At 42.0% G+C, this 24,476-nt stretch overlaps 1 protein-coding gene across 1 annotated transcript; it reads left to right on the forward strand.

The window, feature by feature from the left end:
* The first annotated feature begins 4,128 nt into the window (after positions 1–4,128).
* On the forward strand, positions 4,129–23,423 carry mirr (mirror). The gene is made up of 6 exons (XM_066394032.1): positions 4,129–4,852; positions 11,349–11,550; positions 11,610–11,725; positions 15,642–15,751; positions 21,194–21,498; positions 21,628–23,423. The coding sequence occupies exons 1-6, from the start codon at positions 4,814–4,816 to the stop codon at positions 22,266–22,268; spliced, it is 1,413 nt and encodes a 470-aa protein (XP_066250129.1). The 5' UTR covers positions 4,129–4,813; the 3' UTR covers positions 22,269–23,423.
* The last annotated feature ends 1,053 nt before the right edge of the window (positions 23,424–24,476 follow it).

The following is a 24,476-nucleotide window of genomic DNA, read 5'->3' on the forward strand; positions in this document are numbered from 1 at the left end:
TGAAAACCTACAGGATGATATTTTTTCAGGGGTCACGTCCCTTCTATTCCCCCGAACTTTTTCGCGCTGGGAGATTCTAAAACAAAATAACTTTTTTATTTTATTTAGAAACTCTTCGGTCTTCTGCAGTTTTTCCTGTTTGCTTCGGTTATCGAGAAAAAAATAAAAAACGACTTTCTGTGATTCGGCACATGAAATTTAAATTTATCATTGGTAAGCAACCATTTATTACAGGTAATCTCCTATTTTTAAGAATTTAGAGAGTTTATTTAAAACTACCTATTAAAAATTAAAGCCGGAATGACCCTAAATGATAACCTAAATAATAATAAAAATAACGTTAACGAGGACACTACGTTACAGTAACTGTTGAAAATGACCTCCTCCAACCTTTATACATCCCCTGCCTTTTTTCTCTCTAATGCCCGTGCTCTTTCGAACACTTTGGAGTATTTCTTATGGTTCCAAACGCATCAAATATTCGATTTCGCATTTCATCAATAATATCACCTTTTTTACTTTTTTTTATTTCAACACCCTGTAGAAAGGCAACGAAGCGCGGATCTACGTTTATATGAACTTTTAGTCATGAAACGAGCTAAAGAATAACTCCTTTCCATATGCACGTGATAGTTAGGAACACCCTTAGTAATCAAGTTGTAAATTTGCGAGTTTATGTGCTGTAAACAGATAATTATTTCCCTAGAAACTCATTGGTGTAGGAGGTTTGCTCGAGAAAGTATAATTCTCCAAAAAACTCCCTTTTTTACAAAACCCTTTTAGTTGTGTTTTGTAGTCAGCAAATGAACCCTAACTACGCCTCTGTCTATTAACTAATCAAATTGCAAATATGGCTAAGTAACCATTATAAGCAAAATAAATTAAAAAAATCTTCATTGTGTATCGAGAAAAGAGACAAAAGAGTAGGGCAAAAAACTCTTAATGAGGGCCGTAAAAGAATTCAAAGTAGTAAGGGATTACTTTTTTAATTTTCTCACGACTTTTCCTTCTAGTGATACATCGACGCTCCGTGTTTCTAAAGCTTAAAAAATAGATATTGAGAATGAATTTTGATAAGAAAAAATGCGATTTTGGGAGCTGAACTGAAATTCGACTAAAGAGCCAAAAAATAAGTCTCTTGGCTGTCAAAAACTGCAAATCAGAATAAATGAAAGATATCTGTTACGGGACCAACATGACTCTTTCCATTAATTTTTAGAGAACCCAGTGAAGATTGATGAATCCGACACATCATTTCAACAGCATCCACCATCGCTAGGTTGCTTTATGTACTTCACAGGTTCTACATTACTACTAATGTCGAACATTAGGGCCAGCCAACACGTGCTACTTTTCTATGCGACGACAAGCGGGAAGTACCAAATGAACCACTGGATATCAACCGGTTCCTGTCAAATTATTCATTTTCAACGTATTCACACCCGAGAATACGGATTTCATCTTCAATTTTATTAATTTTATATCAAAGCAAAACGCGTCTCCGCTGGCAACTTCCGGCGAAACTTTGCGACGTTGAATTAACAAGCTGACGTAATTGAACTCCCCCAAGTTGCACCCCCCCCCCCCACCCCATTGGCCCTTTCTAAAGAGGCGCGTTCTTGATTTGTACACAATAAGACGTTACAATAATACGATCAGTAGGAAATCGTATGTAAAAAAAGGAAAAAATAGCGATCTTTTATTCAAAAAATCGCGACCATAGAATGTTTTTTTTTAGCGATTTTGAAATTTTTGCAAATCGCGATTTACATTTTTTTTAAGTTTTGACTGGCTACTAGTGAATACTAACCCGATGCGCCATCTATGAGCCATGCAGTCCGCTGTGATGGAGACCCTCTTGTGACACATGCTGCTTAAAACAAAAGAATGGAAAGAAAATGGAGAGAAAGAAAAGAACGCAGCCCTGGATATGCGATGCGCATAAATCAAAACTTGGTTTCGCCGTCTTGTTTACCTCTGTTATGAAATTACGGGAAACTTTTCGCCACACTTGACTTTCAAATTTAATTTCGAGAGAGGACTGAGTGAGGATAGGCAACCGGGACGACACGAGATAAAAAATCGGGGCCTTTTTTACTTCCGGCGCCCGATCATCCGTCAAATTGACATTTAATCAGGGAAAGGCGGGCCGTGGAAACAAAATCGCGTCGATTAGGGGCGGAGCCCGGGGGCCCCATTGGTCGCGACCAGGCTGAGCCGCTTTTGGAGAAAAAACGCGCGTTTGTTCGCATTTGAGTGACTAATGTTGATTTAAAATTGTTCGGATAGGTGGCGGGACACTCGCTGTAGCGAGCGGCTATTCACTTAGGCACCACCGCTATATCTCCAAAATCATTTTCAAACAAATTTGATTTCGTTTTGGTGCTGGAGTTGATGATTCATCAAGTAAAATCTTTATATTTTGTTTAGTTATGTTTAATTATGGTTAAGGATATGTGAAACAAATCATGTGGCCGCTCGGTACCACTGAGGAACCCGAATTAATGACAGAAACAACTTGTGGAGGCAATAAGTCTAGGTTTAACGATCGCTGGAGATAAATAATTACTGATGTAGTTCTCTTTTCTTCTCTAAAATGCCAGTTTACGAGATTTATAAGCTGAGCGGCGTAACGGCAGGGTTTAATATCACATAATAATGCACGAAATAACAAAACGTCCATTTTTGGATGTCAAATAACATTTTCATGAAATGGAAAATATCGCAAAAAGACGATTTTGCGAAATTTTCGAGTGAAATTGAAAAAATCACTGTGATTTAAATTTGCTCGTCTTGACGGCCAGTCACTCAGATATGTCATATATTGGTTCTCTCACTCCGATTTGACGCAAAACTCATTTTGAAACATTAATTTTGATAGTTTAAAAACATAGAAAGGCATTTTCAAAAATATCACGTTGACTTGAATCAGCTGGTCCTGAGTGATCTTTTGATTGGATTTAGTGGATGAATAGAAAAAAAGAAAAGTTTGGTTTTATACATTGTTGTTTCAGAATGCATTATTGCACTGTCAAGACTCAAGAAGAGAAGTCAGATGAGTTTTTTTTAACTAGTTGTTGGTTAGTCGTACTAAGTTAACATGGTCTGGTGTATTTGTGATGCTGTAAAATCAGCAAGAATCGTCCTGAATGTTTCTTATTTTCTTGAGATACGTTCCAAACACCCAGTGCTTCTCTATTTTATAATAACTGTTGCCGATTTTCACTAGATACCTGATATTTAGCGGAGGATTGTGTGAAATTTAATATGTGATAAGTCAGTGGCGTAGACTGACTCAAAAGCGAGCGAGATTTTTCTTATTACAAAATACCGCAAAAATAAGGAATGTAATTTGCCATAAATTAGTGTGAAACACGAGCGAAAGTCTCTTATTACCCTCGTAAGACAATGTGTCGCTCGCCTTCGGCTCGTGTAAGCAGATAGTCATTCTTGTGTGAAAAGGGCCATTTTCTTCACTAGTTGCACAATACTAACGCTCCCGAAGCGTTTCCGGGCGCGTTTTCCTTATGATTATTTTTTCAAGAATGACCCTCAAACTTTGTCAAAAATGTTTTTGGACGTTCTGTTTAATTTTTCCCAACTTTGCCGCACTATTGCGTCGCCTTGTATGGATTATCGTAACGTTTCAGGCCAAGTTACTCTTAATAAAAGCATGTACGATTCTCATATTTATACATCACTAAAAGCAAGATTACACCCAAACAGTATGAGTTTTGGGCAGAGCGTGAATGAAGAAACCGAGTGCCGGTCAGAGAATGAAACTGAACGGAAATGAAGGACAAAACGTGGAACTGCGTCCCGACGCTCCGGCCGTCGACGACGACGACCCATCGACATCGACAGCACGACGTCGAACGCCGACGAAAAGGCTCGAAAACGAACAAAACGAAACGAAACGAGAAGCGTGTCGCGTGTGTTCGCGACTCGCTCTCGCCCGCAGAGCCGCCGTAGCTCTATCGCTGTCGCCCATTGGGCGACACGAAGGGGCGGGCCCGCACCTCATCAATCGTTCCGCCGGCGGTGGGGGGCAGAAAAAACCCGCCCCGCGCCGAAAAGAAGTAGGGCTGGATTTTTGTGGTGGTGGCGGTAGGGGAGTACGTCGTCGCACGGCAAAAATGCAACCTCGTCAGTAGTCGAGAAAGACTTGTCGCTCCCCGCCGCCGTCGCCGCCGCCGCTTTTTTCTCGATTCGATATCGTCGTCGGACCGCGCACACAATTTGTCGTTCCAGTTAAAAGAATCCCGTGACATCGGTAGTCGCGAAGTGACGCCAGCAAAAAGAGGACGATTTAACCACCACAACGGGGACGCGTCCTCGTCAACATCATAGAGCCGATCCGTCGGAGGCTCCCTTCCCTCCCCCGCCCCCTATCCCCCCGCGGTGGGTGGAGCCGATCAACAACGGTGGCAAAAATTTGCGGTTAGACGAAAGAAGTACGCTACCGGGTAATTTACCTGACGATCGAGCTTCTGAATTTTACATCGCGACTACATCATTACGGCCACGTGTGGCGACGTTTCGGAACCGCGCGCGTGTGTTACTTAAGTCATGTGATTGAAAGACATTGTGCAACAACACAACAACCATAACAAACGACCCAAAAGTGTCCTCACGAGTGCGTTTCTTTTTCACGTTTTCGGTGGTGCCAGAGGAGGAACTCACCGCAGATCGGCCGCCGCTATCTAGGAAGTAGTGCGACCACCGTAGCCCGTTCTGGACCGATAACGGGGAGGGCGCTATTGCCATGTTTCTCGGAGCAGACGGGCACTAAGAAAAGGGCCGCTGGGACACTATGTCCCAGTTTGGATTCAGGGCATCTCCGAGTACTCAGGTGGGTACCAATTGAAAGAAATAATTATCCAGATATGCTCGTTTTTACGAATAGCCTTGTTTTAAATCAGGCTCATACTTGACTTATACTTTAAGTCGGGCCGAGACAATTTACTTCTCATCGAACTCTTAAATCGAGGAAAAAATTAATTAAATCAACCCTCTGTTAAACGTTAGTAAATCCGCATAAAGTCATTTTAATAAATCCGGCTACACGTTTGTTAAACCTGCCCAATCTTAAATCTGATTCTTTCATCTGACTTTACTTTAATAACTGCTTAAATCCTTTAAATCTCTGTGCCTATTGTAACCACTCACTTTAAATGAGATCTATACTTGATTTAAATCTCCAAACTACTCAGGAGGAGCTCAGATAAAGTTTCTAAATCTGTGAAAAGTCGGTTTATTGAATCGTCCATTAAATTTCTGTGCCTTGTTTAATAATCACACTTGTGATAAAAATAATATTTGTTAGCTCTGCTCCACCATAAATCGAACTGCTCAAACTGATTTATTAAATTAAACCGAGGGTTAAGCTCCTAGTTAAATCCCTTTAAATTCCTTTAAAACTGTTTACTAAATCGTCTTGCATCATTCTTAAAAAAACTGATGTGCGTTAATAAATCTCTTATGATGTCCGTTTTGAGAATTAAACATTTAATTAAAAGATTTATTAAACATCCAATTAATACCTTTAAGGCGACTGGTTTTAATGACTAATCCAACCAACAGTTGGCTGATGTAAACATTCGACTTAAATCTGATTTAGAGCGTACATTTGAAAAAACTACAGAATAAGACCGTGTTCAAGTTAAGTGAAACTAGTTCAAATTTGTTTATTAAATCGCCTTAAATCGAATTATGAACTCATATTAACAAATCTTTAGTGGCACATTTTGTGACTTTAAAAAATATCTATTTCATTGATTGATTTATTAAGTGTCTAATTAAATCACTCTCTTTATGTAACCAGAAATGTAATAAAATTAATTTATTAAATTTCTTGCTGCATTGGTGGTCAAAACTTACTTTCACAGGTAATATTTTTTTCTAGAAATATCGCAAAATTCAGTAGCGATCGGCGTACATAGATTTTGATAAATTCTATGGCATCGAGCATTAAAACTTACGTTTTCATCATCGTATAAAATCTTTATCGTTTTTAAAATGATTTTAATACGACTTTGACCTCTGAGGAGCGGTACCAAAAATTCAGTTTTCATTTTCATCTACCATTGACATTTCAAATGATAGTTTCAGAAACGAATGGAGATGATCCAACCCTCAAACCTCATCAATATGGACTTACTGCGTTTTTTAAGGTGTATTTTTTATGGCAATTTTTTCACAGACTCCCAAAATATCTACCTAAAAGTTAAGAAATGTGTACAATATCTTGATTTATAATCTCGGATTAATTAAACTTTAATTAACCTGAGATAAATCGTTTATTACTTACTGACCCGCTGAGGTTAAATTCCTATATGAACTCTGTTTAATCCCCGTTAAATTCGCTATTTATTAAATTGTGTTGAAAATATCGCAAATTCAATGTCATATTTGTTTAATAAATCATGGGTATTGATTCACCTAATCGAAGGTAATTAAAGTTCAATTCCCTCTGGTCATCTGAGGTTGATTCCGGGCCAAGTTAAATGTCAGGATTGAGCACTTTTACCTTTTGAATCCTCCTCCATTAGCTGAGTCTTAAAGGATCCAAACCGAATACGTAGTTTGTTAATGATGCGAAAAATCTAAATTTTGTTACTCACTCGATTTAGTTAAACCTTGAATTCGATCACTTTATGAAAATTGAAACTCAGTTCATTAATATTGTAAAAATCGCGTATTTTGACGATTTCAATGATCTTTCTTGGCGTTTTTTCTGGAAAAATTGAAACTGACTGACGTTTTATTTGGGGCAACACAAGTCGTTCTGGTCAATAACAACTGTAGGTAAAACTTGGGACTCGCGCGATTTTGATAAAACTTCTCTTACCTGGGCCCATTCTCTCCCCGAGTTCGTGGACTTCTGGCTAATCTCCATCTGGAAACAAAAGAAAAGAAATAAATCTTGCATCCCATCCATCATCGCAGCGAGCCGCGCACGCTGGTGTATTAACCCACGTGTTATCGTCTAGGAAACAAAAATGTTTTATCATCATCGACCACTTGGGTGTCCCCTTAATTAGCTATAATGCGTGCAGGGAAATAAAACAACAATTATTCTTTGTTACGATAACCGGGCGTAAAACAATGCGAAAATGCGTTTAAACTATTTAGCTTTGGTGGTGTAGACGAGCGGACACCGATAATACATACAATAACAAAAGTTACATGTGTTAAATAACGCAATTGCCGTTTGTCGAAATTTCGGGTGAGCCGAACTAAGGGGAAATGCGATAGTTCAATCGCGCATCCGCCATTTTGACAGGTTTGCGCGCATTCTTGCCTCTTTGACAAGTTACTCGGAGCTGCATCTTCCGCTGCACTACCCCGACCCGTCGTTGGATCGCTTGTATCAATTAAAACACGCAGTTATTAAGGGGGTATTGAACACCCAAGTAGATGTCAATTACTCGTATTTGTTATTACTGTTGTATCGAAAACACTAATCGCTTCCTCGAAGCCACAATAAAGGCGTATTAACCCTGTTTTAATGTACTGTCAATGTGTCTAGTGCTTAATCTCTAATGTGTAACGTCACGCATGTTCAGGTAAGTTTTCGACGTTGGTTATGCGGTACCGCGGTCGGTACGTTTGAAGCCGATCGAGTACCGCAAGATAAGTAAATAATATGCAATGTTGCGAATGCGTTGCCATTTCCTTTTCGGGTCGCGTTACAACCGAGCAAAGTGTCGGAATTTAGTGTTTACAGCAGCAGCCTTTATCGCATTTCAAATAATGTTTGTGTAAACTTAACGCGGTCGCACGCCTTTGGCAACTCATTAAACCTCCCCTTCCAAACGACTCGTCTCTTTCTCTCTCGCGCACTTTAAAAAGGCAGTTGTGTAAATCTCTCTTAATGCCGTCGACAAATAAATCTCACTCATGCTTTTAATAAGCTTACGGTATTGGCAAATAAAAGGTGGACCACACCGGCAAAGAGGGTAATACGAGCACAATGGGAACCATACCGGGGGTGCGCAAAAGCTCTCCCGATTCCTCGGCGTTCGTTTTAACATTATAAGTATGTAAGGCACGTAAAATTTCGCAATTTTCCCGTATACGGGCGTGTTAACACCTTGCAAACTAAGTGCTGCTGATAAATTCCTTGTTATTGCCTATTAACGGTTTAGGTACTCACTTTTCACTTAGAGGCCTGTAATGGCTGCATGAGATAATTCGCTTTTGCGGCGGCTTTATGGTAACCGAATTAGGCGTTGTTTGCTGGTTTAAAACAAAGAGAGAACGCGAAGGCGAATTGCATCGATGGGGCTTAAAATCGCGCGATATTATGCAATAATTGACGCATTACGTGCTGCCCTATGTCTGGAAACCTGGAAACGGGCTCGGTGCCTGGAAAAATACCGGAGTCGGGGTACCCAACTCCTCGCCTGAACAATCGAATTGCCGAATGATTTATTCTGCAACGTATCGTCCCGTTAAATCAATCGGTAATTTTTCGTTTAATTAAATCCGTTATTTATGCGATTTAAACTGACGCCGAATGAGCCATTTTGGCATGCTTATTTCATAAATCCGATACGTATTGAGCTGCGATGAAAACATAATAAAATTTGACGCGATTTAAACTCGAAAATATTCCCCTTCTTTCAAATATTTCAATTTTGATGAAATTTAAAGGTTCCACGAACATGCTCGCGTAGTGGAAGCGCGTCCAAAGGCGCGCTCTTGGGTGGACGGACTCGAGCAGGTACCCCTCTGCCAATGGGCGCTCGCGATGCCTCGTTAAACAAAAAAGACGAGTCCCCTTTAAAAAGGCATTAAATCCAACAGTGGCAGCTGGTTCCGACCCCTATTTTTGGGGTGTTAGTGACGCCGAGTTAAACCCATCAAAATAAATATTAAATCGGTATAAATCTCCCTTTCTCTGTCTGACGCCGCGTTCCGTTCTTCCCCTCGACATACCGGGTGTTCGCGATTATTGTCGAAATTAATAAAATTTCATGCGCTGTAAACATTTATTTATTTTGCATTTTGCGTGAACGGCCGGCGCATAAAAATGACATAAAAACCGGGGATAAATCAATTATTTCCAAATAGGACAAAACGCTTCTCGTAATAAATACCGACCGTAAATTTCTGTATTTATATATTATATAGAGCCCGCTCCAAATTGCCAGATATACGTATATGTTTGTGCCGAGGAATAAATTGTATTTTTATTTCCATTTGTGCACTCTCATGCATCAGCGCATGATAAATCATGGACAATTATTCATTTGCTATGTTGAAGTTTTCAGGAAAAAAACCCGGTTTAAATCATCTTAAAATCGAGAAAAAGTAAATTAAACATTTATTTTATGTTTAATAAATTCATAAATGGTAAATCACCACGTTGAGTTCGGTCGAAAGGCGTATTGTGCCCTTGAATTGTTAAGATTTATTAAATCGCTTCAACTCCTAAGTGAGTCCAGTTTAAGCCAGTTAAACTGTTATAAATTTTTCTTGTGTTAATTTCGTAAATTTACCAAATTTGCCAGGTAATTGAAGAATTAATTATTCACGGTTCTAAGTCGGAAGCGGTTTAAATCATTATTCATGGTCTTTTAAGCGATCTTAATTCTTCCGAATCCCGTCTAGCAGGCCCGCTTGATTTTACTCAAAAAAATTTTATTAAATTATCGTTGCTGTTCAGATAAGTCGCGGATCGTTCTAATGTCGTGTCGAAGCCGCCTGAATTGTTTAATTTTAATTAAATCACGGATACATCTGTCAGGAAAATTCCGCTTAAATTTCAGATTTAATAAATCTTCGATTTAGTTAAATTTTTCCTCATCGCGGTACACGTTGAAATTTGCAGCTTAAGACACAGGGGCGGCGAGTCGGGCGCTCGTTGCGCGACGCTGGTGCCTGATTTTTAACGGTGTTTAAACCCGATGCGAACGATTTTTACGTTATTTCTAATGAAATTTTCTAACTATCGCCCGTCTAATCCGCACGTCAAAGCCGCAGAATAATCTTTGTAATGCAGCTGCTGAACTAGTTCTTCATCTGGCGTTTCAATTACCACCTCTCGGCGATCTGAACTGTTGTTAATCGACACCTAAACCAGCCATAAATGTGTGTCAAGTACTGCTATTTCGTTGCAGACACATAATCGTACCGTTTCTCTCTCGTATGGATTGTATAAGGAGAGTACCCTCAATAATGACACAAAGCTGTGCGTCTATGCATAATTCATAAGCGCACGTCTTACACATCGTCGAAAAAAACGTATAAAAGCGGGCAAATCTCGGCACATACCGAGAGTTTATAAAACATTAACCTGTCAATTCGAGGCCATAAATTGGGAGCTCGATTTGTAATTAATTTTTTAAGCGGACTTTAATTGTTTATTTATACATTTTAAGTTTTAATTACCCGCGAGTTTTTCTCTCCTGTGTCGACTCGTTTGTTGCCAAGATGTGAAGTGTGTAATTGAGACAAGTTTTTTCCGTGATTTCCGCCGACGGACGCCCCTGATTGATTATTATTAATAGAGAAATCGCGCGCACCAATGTCTGCCTCCTCTTAATAAGCTGCCCCGTTAAATAACCGAGATAATAAAAGACTTTTATAGATCATATTTGGCCTATTATGAAAGGATTTTTACTGCGCATTTACGGCCCATTCCAGATTATGGCGATATTAAAACAGATTTTTTTCCCAAGTAAATATGTGGGACATACGTTTAGTCCCAAGTTTATGCCCACTTGTGGGTCTAGCTTGAAACACGAAACCGGCCCTTTTAGGGGCGGGCACCTCGTCTCCCCCTGGAAATCGCTCCGCACCGCCGCTGTTCACCGAGGTGTACATATCTGCCATTACGAATGCGTCCGGACGCCCTTTTCGCCCTTATTTTAATGCGCCGTAAGACTCATAACTCCGTGACGCATCTGTCCTAAAATTCGGCGGTCTGTTAAATCGAATTACTTATTTAGTTCAGTCTTGCGAATGAGACCCGCTTAATAATGTATATTTTACCCTCGCCTCCGGTGCCATTTCCCACCTTTTTTTTACCTTTTTAAACACCCTTCGTGTAAAAAGGGCATGACGCTGTCCGACAGCAAGGTGGACAGCAAGAACCATATTCTTTTACGATTTATCGAGTGTTTAATCAATTTTTTTCTGCAGTTCAGATTGTCGCTTTTCCAATCGCGACGGACCTGGGACAGGTGTTTGAGCTGTTGCAGCGCAACTTAAAATCGATTGAAATCAATCACTGAGGCATTTTTCGGACTAGCCGAAAGTGACCTTAAGGTGGATCTTTCCCCCTAGGCTCAAAGGATCCGGTTTCTTCTCCTAATTTTAATTTTGTCCTTCTCTTCCAGAGTGCAGTATCGTCGGGTCCATCCCAGACATCCCCCCCACCATCCGGCATGGCTGTGACATCATCCGCCCCTACTCCCGGCACGCCTCCGACACCTGCGCAACGCTGCTGTGATACCGGAAGGCCGATTTTCACTGATCCCATCACCGGACAAACTGTGTGCTCATGCCAATATGAGTTGCTGGGCTATCAAAGGCTCGCAGGTGAGTTTCTACGCGTCTCAAAGACCCGGGCAGTACTCATGCGGGGTGGTTTGTTGCAGGCGCAGGTGTTCCAGGGTTGCCAGCTTTAAGCATGTACAGCGCTCCCTATCCCGAAGGAATGGCGGCGTACTTTCCCGCGTTGGGAGCAGACCAGGCGCCGTTTTATACGTCCACGGTAAGCGGCATTTGCGCCGAAACACACGAGCAATTTATTTATTTGAAGAAGTTTTCGCGGACATCCTGGTGATCCGGCCGATGCTCATGCCGCACCTCCCTGGGGTTTGCACTACATAAATTTCCATGTCCGTTGAAGTGTCGAAAAACAAAGGGCCACATATGCATTTAAACGAAACTCCGTGTCCGTTCGGGCGTCGCATCGTAAACTTTCCAGTTCCGGAAACTAAATTAAACAACCTTAGAGACTGCAACTCGAACATTATTCTCCATTTAATCTACAGGACACAACATTTGTCCTCTAATCCATTCGAAGTTGTAAACTACTCCGGGTGCACTGTTACGTTACCTCCAATGGACTAGTTTTAAAGTTAGTTCAACAGGATTAGTTCTACAGGGTGTCTCTAAAAGGTCTGTGCAAAATTTCACCATAGATTTCTGAGGCGAGAACGTGACAATTTAACTCAATTTACCTCAGTCCGAAAGTGGACGGTTTTCAAAATACGGGACGTTACAGTAAAAATTGAAAAAAAAGGAAAAAAATTAATTATTTCGATTGCAATGCTTCTATCTGGACAAAGTGTCGCATCGGGGGGGTTTTTAAGGGCGAGAAATCAGGATCCGTTTGCATTTTCGATGCACATTGTAGAGGGCGCTGTCAGCGCCACGTTAACTCTTTTTAAAGGGACATAACTTTTTTATCACCCGGTATAAAATTTGTTTATGACTAAATTTGTGTTTTCCTATAAGTTTTATGCAAAAGGCGTCTTGGTGCAAGTCCCTACAGGCGTCACTTCTTGAGATATTTGAAGCTTAAAGTGCGCTGAATGTCTTGGAAAATAACTATTCGTACAGATGGAACGAAAAATATGGAAAAATTCAATTCATCTTTAACTTTTATTACTTCTTTTAAATATTCATGTTTTCATTTGACTATACCAATTTTCTGTTATTTATTTCGCCGCACTGTACGAATAAATATGTACTTTGAAGTTGTTTTTCGAGACATACCGTAAGCTTCAAGTATCCCAAGATGGAATACCCGCAGGGACGTGTACCAAGGTACCTTTGTTTCAAAAAACATAAACACAAATTTAGCCATAATTTTTATACTGGGTGATAAAAATAAATTGTGCTCCCCTAGAGAGAGTTCACCTAGTGCCCTCTACAACCTGCATCGAAAATGTAAACGGATTGTGAAGTCGCAACCCTAAAAACCCTCGAATGCGACATTTTGTCCAGATAGTAGCATTACAAACGAACTAATTGATTTCCTTAGCCTTTTTTAATATTCACGTTGACATCCTGTATTTTGGAAAGCGTCCGCTTTTGCGCTACGATAAATCGGATTAAATCGTCATGATTTCGCCTCAGAGATTCGTGGTAGAATTTTGCACAGATCTTATGAGACAAATTTTAGACGTAAACTCGTATAGAGAGCTACTGCCTACCACGCTCCCATCAAAAGGTAAAAACAAAGCCATTGTAGGCAATTAACTAATTGTCCGACACGGTTAATTAAAATACAGTAGTCGCTCTAGATGGGAGGACACCTTATACATTACAAGTCCATTCAAATATCAGATTTATCAGCCATTGTTTGAGTTCTAGTTACCACCTGAGGTGGGCAGTTTTACGAAGAAAAGCCCGTTTTGTGCCATCGGCTTAGTGCGGCACTGTTCCTCCGAGCACGCAATATTATAATACAAAACCGAATACATTAAAAAGAAATTACCATCTTAGACAGTATGGGATTAAGATCTCAGGTTCCGCAACAATATTAATTCTAATAATAATAACAATTCCGCAACTGTAAGTCGTTTTTCTAAATACACACAGACACACACACATTTCTGAGAAATATTGTGGCTCATTATTTCGCTCCTGTGTGCGGGGTACCACCGTTGTGAACCGATTTTTTTCTGTTAACCTCAATTGCACCCGAGATAACGATCTCACTCGAATAACTTAACATTCTACTTATGTTAAACACGATATTAATTAGTGGAGATTTGAATGTAAAACAGTTCTAACAAATGTTTATTGCGGGTTTGTATGTTAATCTGCGAACCCACTAGTTTTGAAGGTGGCTCAGGTGACTATGCGAGGGGAAATGGTAATGAGGTATCCAGAAACCGTGCGTCTTAGAGAAGTTGTATAGAGTTTCAGGTCGAAGACGGAAAGTCCTCAGTTTTAGAAATGCCCATGCCAGAGCTGCCTCATCTCTAGCGCATAACTGTTTAAACAACAGGTGTGATGAGGTGCAGCTAACAACGTAAACAAATCTCTAAGTTCCAGAAATAGCGATGAAAGTGCTCTGACGATGAATACAAATCTTAAGTTCTGGAAATAGTCACGGAGGTAGATCTCCATGTTCCAGACTTAGCAGCTCTTAGGTCCGGAGATAGTAATGTAAACAGGGCTCCTACTCCGCGCTGTGATGTAAACTGGCTAATCCGATCTCGCAGTTCCAGTAAATACATATCTCAATTCTAGACATAGCGATGCAAACAAATCTGTTGTTTTCCTGATTAGCGATATAAGCAGGTACATCGATGTAAACAGATCTCCCCGTTCCAGAGATGACTATGTAAACATGTCTTGCAGCTCTAGAAGTAGCGACTTTGCAGACCCAGCTATAGAGATGCACGTGTCGGAAGAACATTTATGAACATTGAGAAATGTTCTTGTATTATTAAAATATAGAATGACAAACTAACAGGTTTAACCACTCGACCGCACTGTTGCCTTTCTAGATCTCGACTAGCTGTTCCCCATCCTTTCCTGTTTTTCTTCTTTCCCGAGAGATATCCCAGTCCAAAAATTGGATTCCTCGGCATTGAGCCATCTAGTAATCTCGTCCGATCCTTAGATGGCCCTGTCGGTTTACCCGTCATTATCATCTTACTGCTTACTATAATACTAAAACTTACTAAGTCTCTGACATACGTATCTTTCCCATTTTCATAAATGGCGAGGAAAATTGGGGAATATCTGAGACTGCGAAGGAAACGAATCTGTAGTGATCAAGTAGATCACTTGCCTAAAGAGGCACACGTTCATTTAGGCGGACCTCTTTCTCTCTTCCAATTTGTCCAGATCAGCACCTTCGAAATCTTCAACGTTTAGAATTAGCCTGCACTGACTCTAAGGCATTTCATATGTAAAATCCCTCACAAGAAATTACCTTGATATTTGGGGCGCCCTTGATTTTCCAAAAAAAGGTAACTCTAGGATTTTTGTAGTCTCATTGATCTACTCTAACTAGAAGGAAATTCATGTGGGGTAGTTGAAGTAAGATTTCTGCTATACGGCGAGCGCATTGAATTTGACCGTTAAACTCCTGAGCTTTAACATGTGCACACTGGGGATTTCATCAATTATAAATCAGTGGCGTGGTTTATATCTCGGAAACCCGAGGAGCAATTGCATTAAAAAATAGATCAAATCAATCGCCTCCATGAGCCCTGCAAACCTGCTCTAGGCAGCTTGCGCTATATCTCCTGCAGTTCTCGAGATGTGCAGCTGCTTCAATGATGTTCAATGCTTCAACTTTAACAGTGAGCGATGGAAAGTTACTATTGGGGTTTTTAAGGCAGCGGAAATTCAGTGGCGTAGGTGGTCATGGGGCGCACTTCAAAAATTAAAATATTTTTCCTGTCCAAGTTACCTTATTTGGTGCGATATTAAGCATCATTCGTAACGTAAAATGGAGAGTATCTTACGCCACTTATAGGCACTTATCCGGTGGCCCTCCCCAAGGCAAACGAACTACAAAAATAAGCCGTCAAGCCTTTTGTTGTGCGGTAACAAGGCTGCGTGATTAATATAACCGGGCTTAATGAAGTTACACATTCGTGGGCTGCTCTCTCCAATCCTGATTTATGACTTAAATTTCACTTGTTGTTTTGTTGCAGGCAGCAGGACTGGAACTGAAGGAGAACCTGGCGGCGGGTGCTGCAGGGTGGCCGTACCCCTCCGTGTACCACCCCTACGACACTGCGTTCGCGGGCTATCCCTTCAACGGGTAAGTTCGCACCATCCTTCTCCATTACCGAGGCCATTTTTCACTCGTGATTGATCCAGCCTTAAGGTCACCACGGGACAATCCCAAGTGCGGTTAAGTCTTTTAGGAAGGACGTACGTCATTTATTATTTAGCGCGATAATGGACATTACACACTCCCTCCCTATTAGAGATATGGGGCTTAGGAGAAAGAAACGTTTTGGGGGTGCGAAAATGTTTCTCTTCGATGAATAAGTCATCCGCTTTTGGGCCTCACATTGAGCCGTTTTAGGAAGTGTCCATTCACACCTCGTATTTACATTCGAAAAGACAATGCGCTCATCAAGTGTAATGTGAACGCAGCCTTGCATTTATTAAAGAAAAAACGACTGACGGGGCTATTTACAACTTCCGATCACGCGTCGCTAATAAAACATAATATAGGAGGGTATTGCCACCGATGGAGTATTATGGAAACTGGGACAAGCCGCAGTAATTTTTATGGTAACGGGCCTAGGTAGTAGGTCTCTAATCCCGTAACAGCTGTCCGAAAAAGGCCTTAAAGTCCAAAGGAAATGGTGGACACTTCCGACTTGTCACTTTGCATAACAACAAGGAGTATCGCTCATGTTTATACACTTAACAGTTGTCCATTGATTTATTTGTCATGGCTGCTTAAGCAGATAGAGATCTTTCGGTTGGTAATTCGGTAAATGCGAGTTGTGGGTACTCGAAGAGTGAACTCAAGTAGGGTAATTTACCAACCAGAAATGGCGCTTCGTGAAATATAAATGTGCAGTTCTGAGGGAGTTCCCTTTTAATGGTGCTGATCAGTTTACTCCCATTACTTTTCGATAAGAATCGCAAGTGGGATTCAACTCTTCGTTCAATCCCCACGAGTATCGCTCGCCTCGAATTAAGGAGACTTTTTACTTTAACTTTTGCCTTTAAACTAGTGCCTTTTCCTCTAACTGAGGCCCTAATTTCTCATAAAATAACTGAATTCTGTAATCGCTCTCCTGTGTAGAAAGCAGTGGCGTGACATACTTAATATTTTTCCTTCAACGTTCCGCCAGATTCCTCAGAATTATTTGGAAATGCTCTGCGGACACGCCTATGGTCTGAATGATTCTGGAGTTTAAAGTTTGATGGTGGTTTCCCAAAGGAGTGTCGCTTCCTCTTTTGATTAGAGTCTTCGATTCAACATCGATGTTGAACAATTCGCATCCCCTGCGTTTCTGCGGGAAATTCACGTGAATTTCGCCCTTTTTGGGGTTGACCTCCCTCCGACTTAGAGGGCTAAAAAGTGGTTCCCATGAACGATTCCGGAGTATGAAGCTTAGTGGTGGTTGGGGCATTAAAACTTTTGCTCCGTGAGACGGTAAAAAGTGAGCGCAATTTTTCTTTCGTTCGATGACTTCCTGCAATTGAGTTCTGGCGCTGAGCAGCCCATTTTTTTTGGCTCTCGAGGTGGGGAAATATTCATAAGGTACTCTGAGGGGAGTAGTCAGGGATTTTTACCACCGTTAAACTCCAACACGAGTTTCCCTAGAGCCGCTGCAAGGCATTTCTTCCATGTTTGTACGTTTAATCTTCCACTCCTCGTCTCTTTCATCCCGCTCCTTTAACGTGAGTATCTCTTCCGCATAATTTGCAATTAGTTTTAATTTCCCCATGCTTCCGACCATTTTCTTCATTATAGTTGCTGGTATCAATTCCCGTCCTATCGTTCCGTTAAACATCCCCCCCCCCCCTTTTTTTGGCTGCTTCTACAAGAAATTCCTGAAGAAGAGCTTGCTGCTTCAGAGGATCGGAAGATTTTCAGCGATTTTACATTCACTGGCTAGCTTCATCCACGATAATTTTGTGCTGGCGTGGACCAGTTTACTACCCGATTTTTTGCACCGAGATGTTGCTTACATGGCACCGTCCGCAAAACACGGCAAAAAATCAAGGTGAAAAGTACAAAAGTGACTTTTCCCACACGTAATTAGGTTCAGGTGGCGACGTACAAGTTTCCAGCGAATTTCCTTTTTACATAAGGACGAGTTTAAGGTCGGCCACAGGGCAACAGGGGAGCGAGGTGCAACGGGGGAGCGAGGGGCAATAGGGGACCGGGGGGACAACGTTGAAAACATTCCGTTTCGCGGAAAGAGCCGTCCGATAACCCGGCTCCCTGACCCGGTAAAATTTATGGATATTTATTAAAATATTATTTCAATTAGTAAGAGTAATTCGGAGTCATAAATATCGGACGTGCGTATATCGCGTCCAGAGGATGCATAAATCATGACAGTTCAGAATGTGAGGCAAACATCTGTTAAGAGAACTGGTCGCCGATATTTAGCACCGATAAAGCGGTAGAATTTTAATTGACCCGACGAGGGCTGGTGATTTGATTATGAACTGTTTTGCTCCGAAGAGATATCATTCATCTCCTCAGCTAACTAAGGTCTAACTCTAACTTGGGGAAAAACAACGGCGACGCCGACATCCATCCCACTTTTAGCAAAAGTCTCCCCTGGGAGGGCGGGCTGTCAACTTCCGCTGAATAATACATCAGATTATATAGTTATAATTGAAACTGCGACCTCTGGGAGCTGATGCCATTATTTCCATTTACACTTATTGTTCGAGGGGGATAAGCCCCCAGCAGGGATTTTACAGGGCCGGGGGATCAGCCTCGAGATCTTTACACTCGCCAGGTTTTAATAAAGATTGATTTAAATTGCCTCCTCTAGCTTATTCTGGTGAGGAATGTGCTTCGTCGCTAATCTCTCGCCAATGCCTGCGGCGAGTTCTTTCGGTCAAAATGACTTTTGAGGAGTTTTCCCTGGCCCTTCGCTCGCTTCTGCGATCAGTTTTATCTGGGTTTCCTCGAGTTCGTGTATTTCGTGCTAGCATTTTTCTTCCGGAGTGTGAATTCTGTGCCTTATTCTGCGTGCAGATCTTTCGCCGGCTGCGAGCTATAACATTCCTCCTTCTCTCAACGGGGACGTCAAAGAGGAAACGTTACTCGGTACCGCTCCGGCAATCATTCATAAACTGTCCTCCATTGTGTTAAACCGATGTTTTCGAAAATAAACGCTGGTTAATTAGTTGAAAACTTGGAAAAACGCCCAACGTCGGACTGTTCAAAGAACGCATTATTACCGTGATTGATTTCCCTAATACAATGCGGCCCAAAAACAATGCGCCATTGTGTTCTACATCTTATTATGCAGCGGACTTTTTCGCGTCATAATCGCGATTTAATGGGACGATTTTTTTAAAGGTCCCATGCCCGATCCATCATGGCCGTATGCAGAACGGGTTGCGACCCATTCAAGCAGAAAACCCCGATGCATGTCCCAGCTGTCGGCCATTAAGAGGAATGCCATCCACGTACCTTAGGCGCAATAATTAAGATTGCAATTTAATTGGTTTGAGAGACGAGGACAGGGGGCCCTCCTTGTCGGGCTGGATATTAAAATGCTGTCTTGTTCGTCTCCGGAGAGCTTAAACACCAGAAAAATTTGCTGACGTTTTTGACAAAGCGGCAGATGTGACTGATTTGCACGTAGGGGTCGTTAATATTAAAACGGATCTGTCTCGGTGTTTATGAAAAAGTCAGCGCAATCTGCGTGATAGAGGCTTTTGTACGGAGCCCCGCGCGGAGGGACTGAATCGATATGTGCAAAACGTATAAGGGGCAATTAGATCATCGATGAATGGACGTCCTCCCAAAAGGCAACTCGAGTACGTGACAGGCCGCAAACAATAAAGTCATTGATTAAAGATTTAAACTGTCGATTAAGGCTGAATTAATTGAAAATATGTGATAAGCCTCGACTAATTACACGATTAGATCGTTTCGTAAACACACCAATCAATGGCTGCCCCTAATAATGGGCATGCCGCACAAGACGTCCATATATTCCGCATTATACCCGGTGTCCCAGTAATCACAGGATATTATCATAGTACAGGTTGGTGGCTTCGAACGTGCCAACTCGGCTTCCGCTTCCACGTTACGATTCAGCATATTTAATGATTCGGAAAAGAACCGATCACGAAACGGTTATTAGGTAACTGTTTCTCATTGCGCAATCTGCATAAGTCGTCCATGTGAGAACCATCATTGACAAATAAATTCAAAGTTATCGGTTTCGTAAATGCGGCAAGAGAGCAGTCGGTGAGAAATCACGAAAGGTGCACAGTCCCAGTTACCATCGGTGATACAACAATGGGACAATAAGATAAATGCAAATCGAGAACTAATAATTATTGTAATCTTGTCTGGAAAAGGTCGAGGCATGACGGGGGGGACTCCCCGCGAGTGGATTTTGCAGCGGACTGGCCCGAGCTAACGCAAGAAGATTTTTTCCATCGGGCCGCTCTCGAATTAACCCGGGGCTCGCCCTTGGAGGAAGACTTTCAAGAAACCTGTTGGACTACTGTTGTACTAACCCGATTTGATGTTAGAGGCAGGATTTCAGACCCATAAAGCAAACTGAGGGGACGTTTTGAGGCAATCCAATCTAACCTAAACTACTTTAGGTTAATCTGAATTGACCATTTCCATACTGCAACATGAATCCCTACAGGAGAAGATTTGAACAGACTAACAAGGACTTATCCTTTAGAGGAAAATTTTGGGGGTTTCATGAGATTAATCCGCACTTCCCGTGAGGGAGTAGGATTTTCAATAGTTCAGTGGTCTATTGTTGAGCTATTCCTAGAGAAATACTTTTTGGTGCTGCAGAATTTCGAACACTCCTAGACCACGGTGAAGCTCTCGCAGATAAGTCGCGATAGTCTGCTGACAATTTTTTGCCTCGCCCTGTAGAAGCTATAAATTGTCCAGTCCACAACGATAAATTAGCGATTGGATTCGTCATAGGGCGCTTTTCTGGTCGCTGCATCTATTCCATTATGTAAACGTGTTTTATTGGTTTCATTTCGGCCTCACACAACGACACATTTACTATTCAGCGCAGAATTGCTGTTTCGGGGAGTTTTGCCATTTAGCAACTTTAACTAAATATTGCAGGAACAGCTAAAACGAGCGCTGCGAAGCTAATGCGACATCTCCGGCTCAACGTTCCGGGAGTGGTGGTAGCCAGTTCGAACCCTGAAGTTTCATTTTTATGTACGACAAAGCTAATTTATGCCCGGCTAACGAGTGCCACCTTGTGCTAGATTCGAGTTTTCTAGGTCTAGGCAAAGTTCGCTAGCAAAACGCACATACAATATGGGGACGTTGCGGCAACAAAAACACCCCAATCCGACCAAAGTGGCCGCTTATTAAATCGCGTTGCAGGAAATAATAACTCAACCCTTCCGAATGTATAAATATCCGTCGTGTTGCCATAGAGATTGCTATTCGACAATTCGGAAGGGCGAATCGTTTTCGCATCGCCGCATTCCAATCCTGATTTAGACGCAGGGACGTACTCAAAGGGCCTTTTTTCAAACGTTGCAGATACGCCATGGATTTGAACGGGGCACGGCGGAAAAACGCCACCCGTGAGACTACCAGCACTCTCAAGGCGTGGCTCAACGAGCACAAGAAGAACCCCTACCCCACCAAGGGGGAGAAGATCATGCTGGCCATCATCACCAAGATGACCTTAACGCAGGTGTCCACGTGGTTCGCCAACGCTCGTCGAAGGCTGAAGAAGGAGAACAAGATGACGTGGGAGCCAAGGAACAGGGTCGAAGACGATGACAATAATAACGACGACGATGACCAGGACCATAAGAGCAACGATGGGAAAGACATCTTAGGTATGTACTTTTTACTGCTGGGAAATATCGATGATACGTTCACAATATGAATTTTCTCCCGTACTTGAAAACATCATACATATCCTAGTTTTCGTATGCCCTGCATGTAATTTTACAATTCTATTGCAGACTCGAAGGATTCTGGCACTGCCTCAAGTGAAGATGGCGATAGACAGCCTCACTCTCGCCTGGCCGCGGACACGCCCTCGGAATGGAGCGAGTCCAGACCGGACAGCGGTCCGGACAGCCCCGAAATTTACGAGCGACCCCCTCATCCCGCTTTCCTGCCCCCAAGATCGTCGGCCAGTCCCTCGCAGATGAGCCAAAGCGCTACCACTAAACCGCGAATCTGGAGCTTGGCGGACATGGCTTCAAAGGAAACCAACGACCCTTCTCCAGGTTCCACATTCACCACCAGCAGATTGATGGCTCCTCTAGGCAGTCGCCTCCCCCCTCCAGGGCTGCACACCTCCCCTTATGCGCGTCCCCACGATTTCTATCGCTCTTTGTATGGACCTGCTGCGCAGCATCTCCAAGGAGGGGCTGGAGAATCCAACCTGCTGGAGACTTATCAGAGGACTCTGGCGGCTCAGCAAAGTGCCCTGAAGTCCAGTTTGGCGGGCAGCACTTCATCCTCGTCCGCCAGTGGCGTTCCCTTGGGACTGACCACCCATCCCTCCCGGATGTCTCCGTCGTCCACCACGAGCTCCATGAGCTCAGCAGGAGGCGGCGACAGCCCCATCAAACCAGTGGCATTGAACAAGGTTTGATGAAGTGTTTCGAGTTTTTGTTGACTCTGTGGTTATGTCTATATCTACCTCTGTGTTGAAGTTTTTTTCGAGGACGTGGAAATGCGGAATTTAGGTTCGAAACATGCAAAAAAGACCAAATTGGACAATACTATATTATTAAATATTTTAGATAAGTAAATTCTCGGACGCCTTTGACTTTCTTCATCGTTGACGTGCTGTACTATATGTGATATATATTATGCGTATGCAGTGTGTCGGAAATTCGAGGTGCAAATGAGCTCACCGGCGGGAATTGCATCGAAAGGAATTAAGGATTAATAACGACCTTATTATTTATAAGATGGCAGCCCTTTAGGAACATAGTTTTCCGAAAAAGTACATGCCTTACATCCAAGATAAAGACATTTAAAATCATTCGGGGTTCAGTTGAAACCGCCGCGTAAGACATTCTTAACTTGGACGCACTATATACCGAGATTCATTACATCATTCACGGAAACAGTCGCCTCGCTAAGTACTAAAGCGCTGCAATCTTGATAATGCGCTCGTTTAATCCCTCAACTAGCACTTGTAGGTTCAATTTAATTGGTCCTAGAATTTCGGACACCCTGTATAAATTTGGTCGTCTTTTGTTCCTTTGCATTCTCGTTTAGCGCCCTTAAGTGTGCTGTTACGGGGGGTGGTTTTCAGCCTCAGAACACATAAATGTGCAATAAATAAGCCTTAAAAAAACGCCTGAAAGCCGTCCCCCCACTCTCCGTGCTTTGAACCCTGAGTTTGTACATAAAAGTGCTTCGCCCTCCGCTGGGGTGAAGTACAAAAATTTTATTTTGTATTATTGTATCTATATGTAAATGTAACTAATATTAAACCCAGATGCGTAGGTGTAGCTAGAGCATTATTATGTATTTAAAAAAGCTGCTATTATACTAAATAGGTCGTGTAATGATGAAACAGTATCGAATAAAGAATAATCTGTGGAAACTTCTAGAAGATTCTAGAGGAGCGCAAAAACCAAGTGTTCTAGGTTACGTTGTTCTCCCATTTACATTATTGTTCTACCCCTCTGTTTTTCGGTTTCCAAACATATCGAATATATGCATAGAACATCAATTGTTGACAGTCATGTGTAACATATGCTGCAATAAATATATCGAACATTATTTAAAATAAGTCTGGTGTTTTTTTCGGCAATCGCGGTCCGCCCCTGAACACTCATTGATCTGACCCTCTTTTCCATTATTAAGTGATTTTCTATATTATAAGAGAAGAGCGCGCCGCTACTGCCAATTACGTGAAATATTAGCCTTGAGCTCCTGCTGGTTCCGAGAAAAATTGGAATTTTCAACGGTCAAAGATCATAGGCGTAACATGCGAGATTTAGAAATTATATATTTTAGGAAAAGTCGGTAAGTGATTCGTGAGGGATTTTTCGATATTCTATTTGCGTTTGCTTGAAAAATCTATCTCGACACTAACAGCCGATGTTTCTGGGAATCGAGGAGGGAAAGCGGGGGCGCAGCAGCCTCGCTAAACAATAACCAATAAACATTGACAAGTTATAGATTGATGTACCCGCAGAAGAAGCCTGGTATCTTCATTATATGCCATATCGGGCTAAATTGGTCCGCGATGACGTTTCGGATGACAACATCATCATGGGACTGCACACGGAGCCTGTGGCAGACATGGTTTTTCGTTGTCCATCGATGAAACATTCATGGGCCCGCGATTTATGCACGGAATGGCTAATTAATAACATTATTCTTTTGTGTAGTAGTCGCATTCTTCTGAAGGGTTTTTTATGGGTCCGCCAAGCGGAGCCATCAAGCTATATAAACCGAGAGAAAACCCGCTTCTGGGAAACCATCTGTCTCACTCACGCGCGCGTACACATGTTCGTAATTAGTACTATTTTTTACATGTTTTGACACTTCTTGTCCGACTAAATGACTCTTACTTATCTTTGAAGTGCCTCGGCATGATTTATGCCCCCTAAAATGTTTAGCAAATAGAAGGCGAGGTGTACAGGGCGACGTTTTCATAGGTGAAGCATTCATTGCAGCAAGCTGGAAACCACCCAAAAAATACTATTTTACAACCGAAAATGGAAAAAATTGCATGGAGATAGGTCCGGAGGGCGAGCAGGTCGCTATAATCGTCTAATAAAAAAAACAGGATTAATTTTTTTAAATTACCGCGAACACCTTGTATATTATTGTTGTA

The sequence above is a fragment of the Euwallacea similis genome, chromosome 10, assembly GCF_039881205.1.
Source record: "Euwallacea similis isolate ESF13 chromosome 10, ESF131.1, whole genome shotgun sequence".
Classification (NCBI taxonomy): domain Eukaryota; kingdom Metazoa; phylum Arthropoda; class Insecta; order Coleoptera; family Curculionidae; genus Euwallacea; species Euwallacea similis.

What these genes read in the sequence shown, in the direction of transcription:
- mirr (XM_066394032.1), top strand. Translation starts at nt 4,814, where the DNA reads ATGTCCCAGTTTGGATTCAGGGCATCTCCGAGTACTCAG. An exon ending in CGCCGTTTTATACGTCCACG is followed by an intron (nt 11,726 to 15,641) that starts GTAAGCGGCATT and finishes GTTTTGTTGCAG; the next exon opens with GCAGCAGGACTGGAACTGAA. An exon ending in CGATGGGAAAGACATCTTAG is followed by an intron (nt 21,499 to 21,627) that starts GTATGTACTTTT and finishes ATTCTATTGCAG; the next exon opens with ACTCGAAGGATTCTGGCACT.